This window comes from Chenopodium quinoa, unplaced genomic scaffold (genome assembly GCF_001683475.1).
Source record: "Chenopodium quinoa cultivar QQ74 unplaced genomic scaffold, ASM168347v1, whole genome shotgun sequence".
NCBI classification, from domain to species: domain Eukaryota; kingdom Viridiplantae; phylum Streptophyta; class Magnoliopsida; order Caryophyllales; family Amaranthaceae; genus Chenopodium; species Chenopodium quinoa.
The window spans coordinates 1,028,971-1,049,996 of NW_018743021.1; the positions used below are offsets into that span (position 1 = coordinate 1,028,971).

Below are 21,026 nucleotides of genomic sequence, written 5' to 3' on the forward strand. Positions count from 1 at the left end.
CGAGTTTAAAAATCGGACCATGCAAGCTAATACGTTCATCAACTAGTCAATTTATAAAAACAAATACAAGGTCATTATCTTGTAAATTATGTAAGTCATAAATTCATAATGATGTTATTTAATAGACGATACTAGAGAATCACAAATTTCTCCACGTCAAAAAGAATCATTTAGGTTGAAACTGACACCAAATGATCAGCATAATTCTTGCATAATCTTGAATTACAATGATCTATATTTCTTTTGGTTAGATGTTATATTCCTTCACTTTATTTCTTATTTTACATAATTGATCTTTTGTTCTTGTCTAGGACAATAAAAAGCGCCAATCAATATTACCAATTAGGCAAAAGAGGCTAATCACGCACTAAAGTATAGTAATATTAAGCTTTTAGCCTTTTTAGGCAATATGTAATTGGGAAGACTCAGTCGTTAATATTACCCAAGAAAAAAGGGGGAAAAGAGAATGGATGAGCTAGAGAAATACTTATTTATAAAATTAAAATCATCCCAAAAAATGTCAATGAAAAAAAAAAAAAAAAATTCTAAAGAAAATATGTTCTTACGATTACAATTTTATTTAATTTTTTTACCTTCTAAAATCTTCAACAAAAAAAAAAGGACAATTTTGTCCAATCGTGATTACCAGTGGTTAGGTTAGGTATACGCAAAACTTTAAAAGTGGTTACACAAATAGAATTTTAGTATGAGAAGATTTAAAAAAGTGGTTACACAAGCTTGCTATTGTGAAATTTTTACCTTTTAAGAAAGCTAATTTTACGCCTCATGATAACAAAAAATTAGTGACGCAGTTTCACCCAAGACTAATGTTAGTGAACATCGTCTAATCAATAATCTACTATACCTGAAAGAGATACATGAAGATGTCACGACTCACGAGGGTACAACTGCCTTGAACATTAATGTAGTATAGTTAGAAAGTAGACATTTGATAAGCATGTTAACCAATTAACCATATATTTCAATGCGAAATGACAAGGATGCCAGAAAAAAAAAAAAAAAAAAAAAAAAAAAAAAAAATCCAAGAATGTGGTTGAGTATAGTTATTGCTGCCCATACCAAAGCCTCATCCAAGAGCCATATAGACGTCACCGACAATTTCGTCTCTTAAACGATAGGTAGTACAATCATCTCGACGTAATTAATGGCAACACACTTGGAACAAGAGATAGGGAACTCTAAACTCCAGATTAAGCAACTTGACAGTACACTTCTGAGTACCTAAAACAAATCGAATTACTCATTACCTAAATATGACTTGATCCCAACGACACGTTTGTCACTTCTAGCTACAAAGGCATGCGTGAATTTACAAGTCTAATCTGCAGTGTGTGATTCCTGATTCCTCACAAATGTATCTTCTATAGTTCTATACTTCTATCTGCTAGTGTTAAGATATACATAGACATAGGAAATGCTCACTTAGCCATATAATAATCATATCCTGAAATGAACTAGACTATGGAAAGCATAACAGGTTACGATTTCTAGAAAAAGGGCTAATTGACTAACGCTGTCAATATGAATACAAGGGCTTTAGGAGGATACAGAAAATTTTGTGTTGCTTGCAAGTCATAACAAGTCTGTATAAATGGAATATTATACATATCTTGTATAACTATGAAAAGTTGAGATGCAGTTACAGGTTCTACACTAGGTTTATATAAGGTAATGCGTATGCGTTATAAAAAATAATGACAGATTGCATTAGAATCTACTACAGAAAAATAATGGAATAGAGCAAAAATGTACAGACCAGATCTCAGTGAACACGACTGCATACCTCGACTTCAAAAGGAGAAAAGGTTTTTTTTTTCGCAAATGTTCAAGCATGCCCAAGTGGAAGATTTTTCTCTCTATGACTTGTCAGACTGATCTTCGGATAGTTCTGTTTCACTAAGCACAGCTGAAGATTCATCCAAATTTGTTTCTTCTCCTTCATTTGTAGCATCACCATCCTTATTCTGCTCACTGAATTTTAGGCGTACTGGACGACCCATTAGCTCCTACATGAAATTTTAATTTATTAAATTTACAGAAAAGCAGCTTGAAACTTCTTCACCATTGAAGCTATAAACATTATTGCATGTTTATAGATCAAAAATTGAGTGCTGGGGTTAAGTTGATAAAATACAAAAAAAAAGTGTTGATCGGAAGAAGCTGCCAATAGAGTATAGATATCCGGAAACAAGCCAAGCATGACAAAAATAGCTTCAAATAGCTATTAGCCTATGATAATTGGATTCCCAAACATACGCTGATACGCCCCCGAAGATATATAGATCACTGTTACTATATTGCTTAAAGTAGCAACAATCTGCACTTGTATTTCCTAAAAACAATAAAATGCTACTAGTCCCTTAATTCCTCCGTATTGCATGGCATTGGACTACAATGAATCAATGATTCGATGAAAGCACTAGATGTTAGCACATCAAAAAATTTCACCAACCACATGCTGCTAGAAGCAAAATGTTTTGGCCTTAAATTTCATTTTAGCCTTCGTTATGGTAAAATGCTCTTGCTGGATATGCCTCAAATGGAGAGCTCAAATCCAAGAGCATCACAGTGGCACAATGCAGGCTGAAATTCATCGCAGGCAATATAATGGAAGAATCTAATTAATCTGATGGACAAAAAAAAGCCTAAAAATTGAAAACTCGATGAGTTAGACTGTTATGTTGAAACAGAGGGAGTACTAGGTCAAAGACTCTTGTGTTAAACAAATAATTTACCTTCCCATCCAAAGAAGTGAGAGCATCCTCCGCTTCCTCCCTTGTGTTAAACGAGACAAAACCATAACCAGCAGATCTCAAAAATGGAGTACTCTCAAAAACAACCCTAGTTGAAACAGGAGTAAAATCAGATGAAAAGAATTCTTTGAGGTCCGTGGATCTCACTTTCCATTGGAGATTGGATACATAAAGTTTATATACTGTCTCTTTAACAGGTTGAACTGCAGGAGGTTGCGGTTGAGGCTTCTTTAGACTCTTTGCAAACTCCACCCTAATAGTTCTCCCTGACAATTCCTGAAGCATAAAAGCATAAGTTGTGTGATGTAGTTAGTGAAATATCAACATAAGATAAGAATGTGAATTTCCATTTTATTGCAATGAATGTGAATCAAGCTTTATTATTTATTTGTAATAAGACCTGATTAAATTTCTGTCTTATTGGTAAATAATCTCTTGGAAACAATTTACAATGCTGACAGCATGAATAGCCACTTCCAAGACCAACAGCCATATAGCCAGTTGACAAAATCAGCTTGATTCCAAACAAAAGGTAACATTCTAGCCAGGATAGCTTGAGTAGTTGTAAATCTATCATCAAAGTGAGCCATTCTAGAGATGGCAATACAGATATATAAAGTTCGATACGTCGACAGTAATATTTTCAATGAACAATTGAGAAACAATTAAAAAAAAAAACACACACACACACATTGCCAAAATTATGAATGCATTGGTACGCAACTCCCCGATATTAGCCTATCAATCCCAAATTCCCACATCTTACTCCTGTGCAGAGGATTGAGAAAAACCAAATTAATTACTCATATACAGCCACAGCAATAACAAATTATGAAATCTCGTTGCACCAAACGATGACAGAGTTTTCTGAAATAACGATAGCAGATCATTTCCTGGTACAGTGATTAATACGAAGTATGAAAATTGGAAAAAGAGAAATCTCAGGTTCATATTAGGTTGACATAGAACACATATAAAGCTACAAGATCATTCCTGAAACTTTTCTGTAGCAATTTTTCGACCTTACCATAAGAAGTTATAACGTTTAATTTATCAGAGACTAGACCTATTTTTGACCGGAAAAAAATTGTGTATGTGAGAAAGGACTTTCAGACAATAATGCTGCATATAACCATATTATCCACAGATTCACCTCTGCCCCCTACCAGCTTCCCTTGCAGCTGATTATATTACCACTGTGGCACCACATAAAGCTGTCCTCCAGGAATTATTATTTAACACTAAAACCTAATCTCTGAATACAATTTGTAAATCACAATTGGTCATGGATAATTTTTGAGTGGCCCCTTTAAGTTAGATCCATACTAGAAACTCAGAGCAAGTCAACTAAACTCTAAAAATAACCTTATTAAGCAACCTCAATAACTAGAAACTACACGACAATCAACTGGTCTCCAAAAAAACTTTACTCAATCTTTCCATTCAATCATGGAAGCAATCTATTGGGTGAAGGATTTCATTTATCTTTCTATCTATAAGCTACTACTATTTTTACAAAATTAATAACCTAGTAGTTAACAAGTCCAAGTGCATATGAAAGTATTGCAAAAAAAAAAAACATGGCATCATATAATACTATGAGATAACTAGACCATTCACTCTTGACGAAATATCCTCAATTCCTGAATTAAACTTCAAACATAATCATTCATTCATTCTCATATCAAAAAAGTTAATTGAATTTATTTTTTAACAATGTCTAGGAAAAGGCTAGGTCTACACTTGCAATCCGACACTTATTATAGACTCAATTCCTTTTGTAAATTAAATGTCTAAAAACTAGACATGAGATGTCAGTGAAATGAAGAGGCAAACAGGTCACGAAAATATTTTGCAATAATAAGTGGTTTCAAATGAAGAAGAATGAACTTAAGTGATGAATTCATGAACACTTTATTAACTTGGGTAGAACAAGAGATATAAAATACTTCATAATATCTCCAACAATGCACACATGTACAGAACAACCAAATAGAAGAATTGTGTTTGTAGAAATCAACATAAGTCCTCCCAACTTCATGTAACAAACACACAATGTGCAGATAGGTAGGCAAAGTTGTAACTTGTAAGCTCTCAAGTTAAGTTGAGCATGAACTCGAGCTCCCTCTTGGAGAATGAATATTTTCCTCTATTATCTCCACAACTTATACTTTATACAATACATCACCTTAATATTGCACTTGATAATTACGGGCCATCATACATATTATTACTCCAAGAACTCTAATCTTATCATCTTCATGTCATATATGTCACTTATATTTAAATTCTGCTTGTCAAGCACTATATCAACAATATCATCATTCATAAACACTCAATTGTCAGGCATAAGGTCGCAATTGGAGGTAATGTATGCAACTATAATCGCACTCGTAAAACATTCTCTAATCCTCAAACTCACATTCCCACACAGTACACACCAAACACCCAAATTGTGTAAGAATGTACACACCCTATATTTATTCTTCCTCCCACCCCTTTTTTAGTGCCAATCTTACACAATTGTAATTATTTCATACTTCAATTGTTTCATTTTATTTTTCAATTCTACCAAAAAATTCAATACATAATTCTAAACAAAAGTACCAAATCAACAAAATTCAACCCAAGAAAATTTATACCTTGGAATGAAATTTATCAATAGCAGCCTCAGCTTCATCTCCAGAATCCATTGTAACAAATGCAAATCCTCTGTTCTTCCCATCTTTATTTTTAATCAACTAAAACAATTTTCAACAAAGAAAAAAAAAACATCAAACAGAGTCAAAAATCAGAAATAAAACAATACTTCCTATAAGGGTCGTACCCGACACCCAATATCAAATCCCGTCTACATCACTGCCCTTTACGACTCACGACACACCCTAAAAATGAAGAAATTACCTCAATATCCCTGACAGTACCACACTCACTAAACACCTTCTTCAAATCATCAGAAGACAGAGAATATGGCAAATTAACCACATAAAGTTTCCTCTTTTGAATATTATTATCCTGGGTTTCACTGGGAATTTGCTCTAATGCAACTTCTTCAACTGCAGATTGTAATTCAAAAGTTGGTCTGATAAAGGGGGTATTTGAGGGGTAGAGGGGGAATTTGAGAGGAGAAGAAAGGGTAGAATTGGAAATGCGAAGATGAAATTGAGAAGGTGAAGATTTAGATAAGAATGGAAGTTTAGAGAGAGTGGGAGAAGGGAGTGAAGTGTGGAGGTGAGAGAAGAGGATAGAGGTTGTTGCTACTCTTGCTTCCATTGATAATCCTACCTTCATTTTTTTTTTTTTCAAACTCCTGGATTTTTTGTGTTTCTTCGTCTAATCTATTGGCTCGTAGTTTTCAAAACGCAACGTATTGATTTGTTCTAGGAATTCAATAACTTTTGAACGCGGCGTTTAACTGTTTTAAGGGATTTTTTTTTTTTTTTAAAGGTACACAAAAGTTTGGATAAAGGGATGTTCTTAATACGGCTGCACACGAGACACAAAATTCAGTAGATCCAATTGATAAAAGTTTCAACCATTGTATATTTAACATTTGTACTATTTAATTGCATCAAAAAAAAAACATTTGTACTATTTAAAATAGAATAAATGTGTGAAAACTCATTCAGATTCAATAAGTTTGCTCGGATTAAAATTATATATAGCATTTGTGATACAAACTTTTTGTGGATTTTTACATCTTTATTTTCATTTGTGTTAGGTTTTCTATTAGGTAGAGTTGAATTAGGCTCTTAAGTTAAATACATATTTTAAGTCAATTCAAATTCACTCAAATAGTTTATGGTTTAAATTTCTTTTAGGTTTGAGTTTTTTGGGAAATTAAGGTTCTCGTGTTGGTTGGTTTTCAACTCAAGTAATATAACTGAGAGTTTTGACAAATAATCTTTTCATCTGTTAAGATTTAAGGGGAAAAAATCACTTGTGTTGATGAGACGGTTGCATGTTCAATTTGACTTACTATCACCATTACACTCTGTACTTTTCAGGTGAGGAAAGTATGATGTCCCATTGAACTTGAGTAGAGTTGATCATCAATAACCTAAACTACTACGTCGACCTGACTTAGGCTGAAATAAATATGGCTTTAATATTTGATTGAAATAAACTTTAATATACCAATCTAATATATATATATATATATATATAGGGAAGTTTTTTTCCCGAGTTTTTAGACGTAGGATCTAATTTTCTCAGCGCGCCATGTAGGATTATAAATCTTAGTACTAGCCAATTAAATAAGAGATTATTAATTTCTTTTAGAATTAAATAATTTAAATGCCATGTAAGCAAAATTGGCGGATGAGATTTTTAAGTTTAAATTAATTAAATATTATATATTATCTTTTAATATTAGGAATTTTATCTAAATATATAACAAATTTTAGGCTCATAAATACAAAAAAAAAAAATTATTTTAAAAAAATCAAATAAACCGTGCATCGCACGGATTTCATCAAGTTGATGCATAGTTTTGACATAAATCTCAAAATTTTAACCATTATGGAAAATATATTTAATCCTAAACTAATACCCCGATCACTCGTTATCAAGATTTTTTTTAATTCGGAGTACACTGGATCCTTAAAAGACGAGTTGCAAGTTTGCAATGCCAGATTTCCAGGTGATCCAAAACAACAAGAACCAAGAAGCCCAAGACTTGTTGTCGTACTCACAAGTCCTAGCTAGAGTAGGCCCCAACACACAACACTGTTTATGGGCTCCAAAGTTGCCAATCTCGAGGACACACAATAAAGAGCATCATATCTCCACCCTTTAATCTGGCAATAAAGAACAAAAGCTAATCTCAATTTCAAATCAAATCCAATTATATTCATTTTAAACTTGGACTTTTTATTCCCAAACACAAACCTTTTACACATTACCTAAGCTTCTATTCTCATGCACCCAAAAAGAGTTCTTCATAACATAACACCCCATATTTTTATCCCACAACAAAATCAAATCCTTTCAAACAACTTACCAAAAATAAAATGGCCTTAAGCAACAATGTCATAGGAGCCATAAACTTCCTAGGCATACTCTTAGCAATACCGATTATCGGTACCGGTATATGGCTAATAAGTGATCCTGAGAATTCATGTATCAAGATCTTACAATGGCCGGTTATTATCATAGGTGCATTGACACTAATAGTTGCCCTAGCCGGTTTCGTAGGCGGGTTTTGGCGTAACGCTCCTTTACTAATATTTTACCTTATTGGTATGCTTATTATGATTATTTTGTTAGCATGTTTGGTTGTTTTTGTGTTCATGGTTACCAATAGAGGGTCGGGTCACCCGGCCCCTAGCCGGGCTTACTTGGAGTATCGCCTCGATAGTTTTTCGGGTTTTCTTCGCCGGAGAGTCAATGGGCCGTTTAAATGGGCCGTGATTAAGAATTGCTTAAGCTCTACTAGCATTTGTCCTGAGTTGAACCAAACTTATACTACGGCTCAAGATTTCTTCAATGCTCCTCTTTCTCCTATACAGGTAATTAATTCTTTTTAACACAATGTCTAATTTCTTTCTTTAAATATTTATTATCATTACTTCATAATTGTGTTTAGTTTGTTAATTTGTGTAATTATATGATTAGTTTGCTTAATATAGGTGAAAATGAAGAATTAATTAGTATATATGTTAAGAAAGCATGCATAGAATATTTGTTGATGCTTGATTTTGAAGATACTTATGTTGCATTTTTGAGTTCTTAATCTTGATTTTTTTCTCAGTTTTTTTTTTTTGTCCAATGTGACTTAGATCTGACCTTTTGAATGTATTGTGGTGGTGATGACTTTATACCTGTTACAAGCCATACAAAAGTTGACATATAAACGTCTAAAATTAGACTCTACTAGTAATAGTGCCTGTTTTATCCCCAAAATTAACTCTTAGTAATTTTCAAGATTAAGAAGAAACTAAAAAAAAAAAAGTGGTTCAACATTTAAGAAAAAATTGAGTGAGAATGACCAAGTGTAGGGCTAATGGACAACTTTGTAAATTGTAACCTTGTTGGACTTGTATGTGGTCAAACTCTTTTCGTCATAAACTTAAATACTCTGTATATCATCACATTAAATTTATCGCTAATTGTTCATGAGTACTCGTATTAAACCTTTGTGTTAGCTTGATATAGGGGACAAAATTCCTGTCAGGCATGATAATGACAAATTAATCTCCTTAAGCTAAGAACACTATGATTAATTAACATAGATCTTTAAAAAGCAGAAAAGGCAGAAGATTCCCCAACCCATGCATACATATTACATAGTACTCCTCAAATTCTCATGTTAAGAATCTATTGCACATTAATACATTATATTATATTACAATATATAAATGAAACCTTAATTAGTTAATTACCCAAATATAATTTATTCTTTACTTAGCATTGATGTTATTCGAAACTTTATGTTACACAGACAGGATGTTGCAAGCCACCAACAGCATGTGGTTACACATTCATAAACCCAACATTTTGGATAAGCCCAATTGACACTGCTGCTGACATGGATTGCTTAGCATGGAACAATGACCAAACCCAACTTTGCTACTCTTGTGAATCTTGTAAAGCTGGTTTACTTGCTAGTGTTTCTAGGCAATGGAGGAAGGCTAATATCATCTTAATTGTTACTCTAATCGCGCTTATTTGTGTTTATCTTATTGGTTGTTGTGCTTTTAGGAATGCCAAAACTGAAGAGATTTTCCGAAAATATAAGCAAGGTTACACATAATAAAATATGTGACCTAAACCTTTGCTTCGTATTAAGATTAATTGGACATATTATGTTTAGTTTAAGCTACATTATGGTTGATTTGATATGATTTTCTTGTAATTTCATTTTAATTTGTAATTTTTATAGTATTTGTTTTAGATTTTGCGTAGATTTTGTGGGAGAAGTGTAATATTCTTTTCTTGTGGTGGGGTTTTATGGGAGACTGAGAAGAGAACTTTTTGAAAGAATTGTGATTATTATCTCAATAACGAAATTTGCGGGTGGTGCCGAAAGGTGGGCATGCTTCGATGATTACAAATGTTTTTTTAAGCTATAATTGTTCTTATTATGATGTTAATATGTTACCATTAGTGTATTTAGCTCTAAAGTTGAAATTGCTAATTACACACAAAACTATACAAGTAGCAAATTACGAGTAGGGAAACACGACTCTATCTAATTGGTGTACAACGTTAAGAAAATTTGAGTACATGTATTCTTTTACGAGTTATGTAGAGCATTGTTACTATTTTTAAGCAAAAGAGTACATCAAGGCATTAAGCCACTCTAATCCAACCAATTAAAGGAGACTAGGAGAGGCTCATAAAGCTAGCCACTTAGCTAGCCGGATTGAGTTTGGTAACCTAGCTACTAAACCAAATGCATTGCACTATTCACATACATCACATTAACTGATATTTGTGCTTTACACATGAGGTAAACATAGTTATGTTAGTTATTTTTTACATAAATATCAACTTTGTATACATATACATATTGATAATTAAAGGCACCATTAACAATTGTCCTAGTCAAATTGGGGCAAAAAAATAGAACATAGAAAGAATCAAAGAATATATAAAATTAAAGATATTTATCGATATATAAACATAAATAATACGGAGTAACTTACGATAGGATTTGATCTAATTTGCTATGATTATTTCTAAAATAAGCAAATACAAACCTGCCTATTACTAACAAATTCACAAGCTGAGCCTGTCTATCTTTGGGCCTGGCACAAAGACAACATTACTTTGTTTGAAGCCATTTACTCTCTCAGCTTTTAGCGTGGGATTTTAATCTGGCCCAATGAACCTGAGGCCTCTTCACATCTAATGAGTCACATTATTTATCATCATGCCATTTTATTTTGTGAAGGGATTCACATTTAATGAGTTACCCAACTTAACCAAATTTGTGTTCCATGATTTTGGGGATGAAACATTTTGACCAGGATCCACAATTTTATGGGAATTGGAACGTGTAACCATTAATTTACCCGTCAAAAAAAAAAAAAAAAATTTAATTTGAAACGGAAATAAATTAAAGATATTGGTCCTCGTACTCAATGTAGCTTAGCCTAAAACAACTTAAGTCTAGCTTGTAACTAATGGATTCCTTGAAATGATGCATAAATCTTTGGATTTGGGAGCATCAACCATAATGCTGCAAAATTCATTCATCGGAAATGGCTTGACTTTAATTAATGACTTTGTACTTATCTCAATTCAATTTATTCCACCATGAATAAGTCAACTTGTCCTCTTTATTTAGTTTTTGTTACAACATGGATTGCCTAAGTCAACGTTACATATTCAATACAGACTATATCTTCCACCTGCAAACACCAGTAAGGTCAACGATGCACTGTCAATTTGAGTTAACAAAATTTGCACGAGTACGGTCAACAGGTAAACTCAATTCGACTGTATTGCCAATTTTGCCATAAACCTTGAAATGTGTTTCCGTAAATGATACAATTCGATATAACTATTAATTAGTCGATCCTTTACCGTAATATACCTCGTGTATATTTTATTGACGAGCTAGTAGATATGATACATTGTATTGAATCAATAAAACTATATAGAAGAATATGCATATGATATGACATCGATGATTATATGTATAGTTTTTTTTTTTTTTTTTTGACGGGAATGATGATATATATAGTTAACAAACTCAGAATACCTAACAAAAAACATGTACATATACTCAGCAAAACAAAGCAAATAACAGTAGCTATTCCTCTCCCAACCATATTCCTGTAAGTACACATTTAGCCGTCAGATTTTACCCTAACCACATATATAATTCTAACATGATAATATAAAAGTCAAAATTAATGAATTTTGAGTTGACAACTCATTTATGCCATTTCATCAACTGTGAACTGTTTCTATCCAAACCAAAATATTAGGTGATACAATTTTTATTTTTATTTTTAATTCTATATAACCAATCATTTTCCTTTTAATAATTTAGGATAATGTTATATCAATAAAAAGTTAGCTAAGATTGAATAATTTGCCACTCTTAATAATAATTAATTAACTAATATCAATTCATAATCTTAAATGTCATAGACAACTTGGAACATTGCTGCTTTTTTGGAATTTTTCTCCCCTACCCACCAACTTTTTTTTATCTATATATTTATATTAACATTCTAAAGGGAGCCATAATTCATTAGAGCCAGTATATCAATTATAATCTATTTGATGAATTATGTCTTCAAAACAAAATAATCTATTTGATGAATTGTATGCTGCATTTTTGTTCACCTGTAGATATGGTAAAGTAGATTCCTGGAGCATCAAAAAATATGCTCCACAATAGATTAGCTATATTATTACACGGAGTATCACTTTATTGAGGTTGAATAATTTAATTACCAATGGCCCTCCGACCAATATGAATTTATCTTCCGTCTACTTTTGTATGGTGTCTACTTATATCTTAGCTAGAATAGCTGAAATATCGCTACTTATCATTTAGAAAATAGTTATTCATATACGAAGTGTACAATTTTAAAAAGTCTATTAAGAACATCACATACTGCCTAAAAATTATAAAAAAAAAAAATATATGAGGAAAAATATATAATAATAACTCGTATAAAATATCAAAGTTAGTTCGTTATTCATTTTGATCGAAATGACATCGGATATGCTCACATAGTGTCTTAGCTTAGAGATAGAAGATCATCGTGTACAAGCTCACTTGACATCACTAAATAGTGAACACACCAAGAATATCTTTTCTATAGCTTATCCAAGATCATTGTATGTCATCTATATTAATAAGCCCAATATCGTTCAATACAAGGAGATTATTACCATATATATACATACGTAGGTGATAATTAAGTTAACTAAGGTTTGCTAATCACGTGTAATATTGTTTATATTTTTTAAGGATTTATGGAGCAAATGGCATGCATATTCTTTCTTTATAAATTTAAAGTGGTGCTATATAGTTCATCATTTACACAAATTAAAGTTGTAAATTGTCCCACACTCACTATAGGTATTAGGTAACCATGCATTTTGCAATCTAGTCTCTTACCATTTGGTAAATTAAATCACATTTATTATTATGGCTCCATTACTCTATGTTCAATTAGTTCCTGTCTTATACGAGTATCACTTTTTGAAATTTTAGATATGACAATTTGAGTATTTATGGGTTACGGAGTACATAATTATTGATTATACGGAGTACATAGTTATTGATTATAAATTTCTTCAATCATTTAAGTAATTGTGCTTCAACAATGTATGTGTTGTAAAATAAAAACAATGAGATCATAAAAGTCACGGATTTATTATTCAAATAAAATGAACTCACAGATAAAAGTCAAAGAATGTGCAACTTTTTTTTCATTGACCGGTGTCATTAGTGTACGGGATATACCGGTAGTATCATAATATGCCGGTAAAAGAGTGCCTTGCAGTTTAAAGAAATGGTTAATCATTGAATAATTCATGTCCTTACCGGCATTAGTCTGTACCACGTGGAGAGCTGCTTCTCGGAACGTGGCATGCCCCACTGACACGTGGAGAACTGCTTAGTGTCGCGTAAGCACCTGCTAGTACCAAGGTCGGTGTGCCACCTATCTGTATAGGTGGCACCTGCTTGGTTGCGTTCCTATAAATACCCAAACAAATCCTCATTTCAAAGGTAGAATCTCTCTCTCTCTCTAAAACACTTTCTATCTCTTCTTTCAATTTCTTCTCACAAAGGTACTGACTTTAGCATTGGAGTGGTTATTCCCGGATAACCCCCGGGCTAGCTAATCTGTATTGGCTGTGTAGGTGAGCAATTGGACGGTAAACCATTACCAGCCCTCAGGCAGTAACGGAAGCAGAATCCAGCTGGAACAATTGGCGCTAGAAGGAGGGGAAAGTAATAACTTCTATCGTCCAAAAGGACCTCTCACAGTCATGGAAGGAAGTAAGGAAACTTTAGTACCGGTGCCTGAAGTTGATAACCGGCAATATGACAACGGCAATAAAACCGTGCTACCAGAAATCATGGTCGAAGATGAAACTCATCTCCTTCACGGTAACACAATGAACAGACCCGTAACACCTGACCGTAGTAGAGCATTAACCCCAAATCCCCTGGAAGGTTTACCCCGGAAGAGCTAGAGATAACGGCCAAGGTCATGCGGGCTATGTATAAGAAAAGAAAGGAAGCCGAGTTAGCGGCAGGGGGAATGCGGGATGAGGAACCGACAAAGCCGCTGATAGTGAACTTGGAGAGTCAGTTCAATCAAGCAGGACAGCAACAACCGTCAAGAAACCGGGGCCGAGAAACCATACCGATTGAGCGCCAACTCACACAAAGCGCTCAGGTAGGGGATTCAGGTTCTTACCGGCATGAGGTCTCTAGTGGCTTGGAAAGGCGGGCAGTCAGGGCGATCATCAGGCCCAGAATATCTCCATTCACACAAAAGGTACTTGACCAACAAATGGAGAAAATAAAGATGTCGTCCTGTACGTATGACGGTAAGGGGGACCCAAAGCGGTATGTGGCTGCGTTTGAAAGTCACATGTTGCTATATACCGATACCGATGTTGTGTGGTGTAAAGTTTTCCCTACGACTCTTATCGGCTCAGCTTCGGATTGGTTCTCCAATTTAGAGCCGGGATCAATTGACTGCTTTGAGACCCTGGTGGAGTTGTTCACAGGTCAGTACATAAGTAATAGTGAGAGACAAAGGACATCTGGCGAGCTCATGGCTATTCGGCAACGAAAGGATGAGTCGCTCAGGGATTTCATTAGACGCTTCAACAACGAGGCTAACACTATACCAAAAATGCAGCAAGAAATTGCCGTGATGGCACTGATGAATGGGCTGGAGGACAACGACTTCAAAAAATATATGTCGCGGAAGTCTTTCCCAAACTTAGGGGTAGCATTTGCTAAAGCTCATGAATACATAAAGAGTGAGGAGCTGCTGAAAACGAGCCGTCAGATATCGTCGGCAGAGCCCTCCTAAAGGCAAAATGATAATAGCTCGAATTCTCAGATGGGTGGGATAAACAGGGTGCTGCCGCAAGGCCAGCAGAGATCTGGAAGGCCGACACGGGGATTGGGTCGTTATAGTAGTTATACGCAGTTAAACACCCCGAGAGCGGCAATATATTCAATAAACCAGAATAGAGAGGATTGGAGTCGACCGGCACCGATGATAACGAAGGGCCGGGACGTGAAGAAATATTGCATGTTTCATAGAGACGTTGGTCATTACACCGAAGAATGTGTTCAGTTAAAAGAGAACATTGAAGATCTCGTAAGGAAAGGGCGATTATCCCAGTATCGTACCCAGGCAGGCCCCGGCCGACAGCAAAATTCACAGCCTAAACAAATCGACTACCGAAAGCAGGAAGATCCATCAATGCAAGATGATACTTACAGACAGAATCACGCGGAAACATCTAGACAGGGAGGTAATCCGACAGGGCATAAAATAACAATCGACGTTATTACGGGAGGGCCAGTATATGGAGGTTCCGTAAGCGGGGCCAAGAAGAGTTTTTCGGAATACCGGCACCTAGTTAATGCTTTGAGCGTAGAGGAACGACCTCGGCCTTCTTCCATGCTTTCGATATCTTTTTCGAAAGAGGATGCTAAGGGAGTAATTTACCCTCATGATGATCCGTTGGTGCTAATATTGACGGCAAATGGAGCAGATATCAAGCGGGCACTCGTTGACGGCGGAAGTTCCGCAAATATCCTGTTTGCTAGGGCTTTTGATGCCATGAGGATTGGCCGAAAATACTTGACGCCAGTGTCCTATCCCGTGATAAGTTTCAACGGATCGACGGTAAGACCTGAAGGTAGTATTGTTCTTCAGGTTCGAATGGGAGAGGGTCCGGCAGTAAGAGACGTTATGGCGGAATTTTTGGTGATTGATGTGTCATCCGCTTACAACGCCATTGTCGGCAGGCCTCTAATTCATGACATGCAAGCTGTGGTCTCAACGTACCACTTGACGATGGTGTATGTATCCAACGCGGGAACGACAGAACGCGTACGGGGTAGTCAAACTATGGCAAGAGAGTGTTATGTATAGGCACTGAAGCAGCCAGGCCGACAACCAACTTGTGAAAAGACACCAGCCAAGCGAGAACGAATTCCCTCTACACATGACTTGGCTATGGAAAATTTTGATACTCGGCCGGTAACAGCGCCACGTCCTTCCCCAGGAGGCGAAACTGTAGAGATCGAATTGCAGCCTGGAGTTCCTGGTAGGTTAGTGCGTGTCGGATCCGATATGGATGTCGACACACGCTGCCATTTGGTAGAATTGTTGCAAAAAAGTGCTGACGTGTTCTCTTTCTCGGCAGACGAGATGCCAAGGATACATCCCGACGTCATAGTACATAAGCTAAATGTCGACAGGAGGGCAAGACCTGTTCGGCAGAAGAAGAGGAACTTCTCAACAGAGAAAATGGAGGCTATTCGGTCAGAGGTGAATAAGTTGCTAGCGGCAGGGTTTATCGAACCTTGCACATACCCCGAATGGTTAGCAAATGTGGTTATGGTGAGGAAGCCGTCAGGGAAATGGAGAATGTGCGTGGATTTTACAGACTTGAACAGAGCCTGCCCGAAAGATTGTTATCGCTTGCCCAGGATAGATAGATTGGTAGATTCAACCTCCGGTCACGCGCTATTGAGCTTCATGGACGCTTTCTTCGGATATCATCAGGTCAGCTTATATGAGCCGGATCGAACCAAGGCGGCATTCATTACCGACTCCGGAGTTTTCTGCTACAAGGCTATGCCGTTTGGATTGAGAAATGCAGGGGCTACGTACCAGAAGCTGGTCGACAAGGTATTTGCAAACCAGAAAGGAAGAAATGTAGAGGTGTATGTGGATGATTCAATTGTGAAAAGTCGTTTGGCTACAGACCACGTCGCCGATTTGAGAGAAACTTTCGAGACACTTCGGCGTTACCGGATGAAGTTAAACCCAGAGAAGTGCATGTTCGGCGTGCAGTCAGGAAAGTTTCTCGGTTTCATGGTAAGCGAAAGGGGAATAGACGCCAACCCCGATAAGATTGAGGCGATTCTTAGTTTACCAGAACCAAAGTGTATAAAAGACATACAGAGGCTCACTGGTCGGATGGCCGCGTTAACGAGATTCATCAGCAAGTCAGCTGATAAGGCCTTACCGTTCTTTGTGATCTTGCGTCAGAACAAGCTGTTTGAATGGGGGAAGGACCAATCCAAGGCGTTTCAGGCTGTGAAGAATCACTTGAGGTCCTTACCCACCGTTGCAAGGCCAGAACAAAGAGAAATATTACAGATTTATATCTCCACGTCGGCAAAGACGGTAGCGGCGGTGCTCCTAGTAGAGCGGCATAAAACACAACTGCCGATTTACTTCGTGAGCCACGTCTTAAATGCTGCCGAGAGAAGGTACTCGTTAGTAGAAAAGATCGCGTACGTAGTAGTTGTGGCCGCACGAAAGTTGCGCCCTTATTTTGATGCACATGCAATTGATATCTTAACGAATCAGCCGTTAGAGAAATCTTAGCAGAAGATGGAAACGTCTGGACGACTGCTTAAATGGGCTATTGAACTGTCTGAGTATGTTATTACGTATAAACCAAGAGTATCAATTAAAGCCCAGGCCTTGTCTGACTTCATTGTGGAAACGTCCTATTATGAAGAGGAGGATGCTATCGGCGTATGGAAGGTATCAGTTGTCGGCTCTTCTGCTTCAACCGGCTCAGGAGCTGGAGTAATTATGATCTCTCCCCAGGGAGATGTGTTCGAGTATGCCGTTAAGTTCAAGTTCAAAGCCTCAAATAATGAGGCAGAATATGAAGCAACGTTGGCAGGAATACAGTTATGCATATCTGCGGAAGCAAGGCGTATTGAGATGACAACTGACTCGCAATTAGTAGCAAATCAGTTCAATGGCACTTACGAGACTCGAGAGCCAAGCATGACGGCATATTTGGAAAAACTCAAGAGTGTTGCGTCTGGTCTGGAGTATTTCGAAATAAAGTTGGTTCCTCGAGCAATGAACACACAGGTTATGGTAGAGATTTTGAAAGAAAGAAGTATTGATGAACAACCTCCTAAGGACGTATGTTGTACAACTGGGGGACGAGAATGGTATGATGATATCTTGGCTTACAAAATACATAATGCACTTCCTGCCGGCAAGACGGAGGCAAGAAAGGTCCAGAAAGACAGTGTCTGGTTTATCATGTTCCGAGGTTTGTTGTATAAGCGGGGGTTTTCGTTACCGCTGCAAAGGTGTATAACGGCTTATGAGTCGGCAAGACTGATAGAAGAAATACACGAGGGTGATTGCGGCAATCATGCGGGGGGTCGGTCAATGTCCTTGGAAGCAATGAAACGAGGCTACTACTGGCCAACGATGAATGCAGATACCATGGAATACGCAAAAAAATGTGATAAATGCCAGAAGTACGGGCCGGTAATTAATCAACCTCCCAATGATTTGTCACCTATTCTTAACCCAATCTCGTTTGCTCAGTGAGGGATGGACATTATAGGGCCGTTACATCGGCAACAGGTGGCCGTAAGTTTTTGATTGTAGGGATAGACTACTTCACAAAATGGATAAAAGAAGAACCGGTAGCAAAGATTACAGCGAATGAGGTAAAAAAGTTTATCAGGAAAAGCATTTTTACGCGGTTCGGGTTGCCGACAACAATGGTGTTTGATCACGGATCACAATTTGACTGTAGCCCGGTAAAGAACTTTCTAACCATATACAAAGTAAAGTTTGTGTATGCGGCAGTATGTCACCCGCAGTCAAATGGCCAAGCTGAGGCCGCTAACAAGCAGATACTAGGGGCAGTTAAGAAAAAAGTAGAAGACGCTAAAGGCTTGTGGGCAGATCTGATACCCGAGATTTTGTGGGCGAATCGTACGACAACAAGAGAAACTACGGGGGAATCTCCTTTTAACCTCGCTTTCGGCTCGGAGGCAATGGTTCCGGCGGAGGTGGGATTACCTTCTTTTCGGGTACAACACTTCTGCGAAAGTCAAAATGATTTGTTGCTCCGACAGCAATTGGATTTTCTACCGGAAGCAAGGTTGACAGTTGCCATAAAATCTGCGGCATACAAAAACCGAATGACTTACGCTTATAACCGGCGCATCAATTATCGGCCCATGGAAGACGGTGATTTAGTTCTGCACAGAACGGACCCAACCGGCAAAGGAAACGTAGAGGGTAATCTTACTGCAACCTGGGAAGGGCCTTACCAAATATACGAAACACTTCGACAAGGGTCTTATCGGCTAATGTCCCTTGAAGGTGTTCCTTTGAAAAATGTTTGGAACGCTAGTGTATTAAAGAAATATTTCATGTGAAATGTGTGTTCTATTTTACATAGTATAAATTTTGATGACATGTTGTCATACGTAAGTTCTCGGCATTTATTAGTATTGTAACCTATTTCAACACTTATAAAATCGCATTACCTACTTTCGATACGATCTGATCACAGCCTAGCTATCTGACTCGGTCGTTCAAGTGAGGGAAGAATAATAAAATAAGATAATAATGGACCTCAAGGGGAGTTGAAAGTGCGGTCTGATCCACTGCCTTTGCTCGGCCTGACAAAGGTTGGATACTTTATCTCGTTATGTTTCATATCCGATGTTCAACACAAGCATTACAGAGTTTTCCCAGAATTTGTTTACGAATAAATCCTGCCGAAAAACTCGGGGAGTATTATTGGTAAGGTGTATCTTGAAAACACCGATTAGAAATACCGAGAAATGTAATTTTTAAATGCCGAAAAACGTACATTCGTGTTAAAAATCAAGGAATAACTAAAACACGATTCATAAAACAAAGTAATATGGTAAGGAAGTAAATAAAGCTGATTAGAAATAATGGTAACGAGTACAGACACGCAACTACAATATTTAAACAATCAAAAGAAAATTTGTTGCGTAATACAGACAGGTGTATTTGTCAAAGACATGGAAAAAGGCACAGACAAGCATAAACATTGTAACCCAGAGATGACTGCCCTCCTGATTAAATCTTGTCGGCCTCCTTGGTTGGTTCAGCTGCATTAACAGACTCTTTCTCAGCTTCTTTATTGGAGGGACCGGCAGACCCATCTTCACCAACATGAGTGGTAACATGACTATTGATAAGGGCGTCATCAAACTCCATTTCCGGCAACTCGCGTGGGTCTAGGTTTGTTATCACTGCATGCGGGGGGATCTCGTCAAAGTACTCACTCTCATAGCTGGTAGGAGAGTGGTTCATCTCTTCGTTAAAAGCCCTCTCGACGGCCTGCCACTTCGTCGAATCCCACCCCTCCGCTTTGCACACGCAACGATGCGCAGAGACCCAGCCGGCAGTATACCGGTCAACCAGCAAGTTGGCGTAAAGGTCGGTCTGCAGGAACCGATTAACGGCTCGGCGCCTGATTCCCGGCTTGTCGCGCTCCATTTTCTCAACTTGGCTGGCCAGTTGTGCTTTAGCCTCCTTTTCATCCTTCAGGCTCTGCTCCAGGCTGGCTACCTTCTTTTGCAACAGCTCCTGGTCCGTCAGCTTCCTGTTTAGGTCAGACACTCGCTTCTGCAGGGTCTTCACATCAGATATAACCTTGTCGCGCTCCTTCACGACGAGCTTGCAAGAGTCGTCAGCCTTCTTCATCCTGGTCTTGGCATTATCGGCGGCGCGCTGATAATGCTGGTACATGTGTACCACCTCGACAGCAGAGTTGACGGTCTAATTGAAATTGCCGTTAGTAAACATTATTTTATAACGTAGGAATGATAGGTATCTAAAGGTAATGATAATGTCTTACCCGGAGCATATTGTTCATAAGCTGGCCACAGGGAGCAGCAATGCGATTGGATGGCCTGTCGGCTGGAGTTGCCAAGTCCTTTAGCACTCTCCACCCCATGCTCCCGCCAGTGCTAGGGTCGTCACTGAGAACCGACTCCCCACGATTAACATTGATTCGGGGATGCCATGGGTCACCCGCAGCACCGACCGGTACAGCCAACTCCTCAGCAACTCCTTCCGGGATTCTGACGTGCGGAATCTCGATGAAATCACTGACAAGAGCAGGGACAAAAGCGCCCTTGACGAGACCGCCAGAGCGCGTCGGGATGACCGCCGGAGTCTCCTTGGGAGGAGGCTTGTCGATGCTGGCCAACTGGCCTGTTTTGGCCCCTAAGGTGACCGTTAGTTTTTTCAGCGGTTG

At 37.5% G+C, this 21,026-nt stretch overlaps 3 protein-coding genes across 4 annotated transcripts; 2 read left to right on the forward strand and 1 right to left on the reverse strand.

Moving 5' to 3' along the window:
* Positions 1-885: 885 nt before the first annotated feature.
* LOC110730171 (29 kDa ribonucleoprotein B, chloroplastic-like) lies at positions 886-6,080 on the reverse strand. 2 transcript variants are annotated; one of them, XR_002513007.1, is made up of 5 exons: positions 5,679-6,080; positions 5,417-5,515; positions 2,757-3,050; positions 1,805-2,027; positions 886-1,242 (listed from the first exon to the last, which is right to left on the reverse strand). XR_002513007.1 is itself a non-coding variant. In XM_021909949.1 (4 exons), the coding sequence occupies exons 1-4, from the start codon at positions 6,063-6,065 to the stop codon at positions 1,878-1,880; spliced, it is 930 nt and encodes a 309-aa protein (XP_021765641.1). In that variant the 5' UTR covers positions 6,066-6,080; the 3' UTR covers positions 1,597-1,877. The 2 variants fall into 2 exon arrangements, 1 of the variants encoding a protein (XP_021765641.1); XM_021909949.1 differs by lacking the exon at positions 886-1,242 and having other exon boundaries at positions 1,597-2,027.
* A 1,389-nt stretch (positions 6,081-7,469) lies between these two features.
* LOC110730173 (protein TORNADO 2-like) lies at positions 7,470-9,829 on the forward strand. Its single transcript, XM_021909950.1, has 2 exons — positions 7,470-8,284; positions 9,217-9,829. Exons 1-2 carry the CDS (start codon positions 7,787-7,789, stop codon positions 9,526-9,528), a joined length of 810 nt encoding a protein of 269 aa, XP_021765642.1. The 5' UTR covers positions 7,470-7,786; the 3' UTR covers positions 9,529-9,829.
* A 5,160-nt stretch (positions 9,830-14,989) lies between these two features.
* LOC110730025 lies at positions 14,990-15,877 on the forward strand. The gene has a single exon (XM_021909805.1). It carries the CDS (start codon positions 14,990-14,992, stop codon positions 15,875-15,877), a length of 888 nt encoding a protein of 295 aa, XP_021765497.1.
* Positions 15,878-21,026: the final 5,149 nt, after the last annotated feature.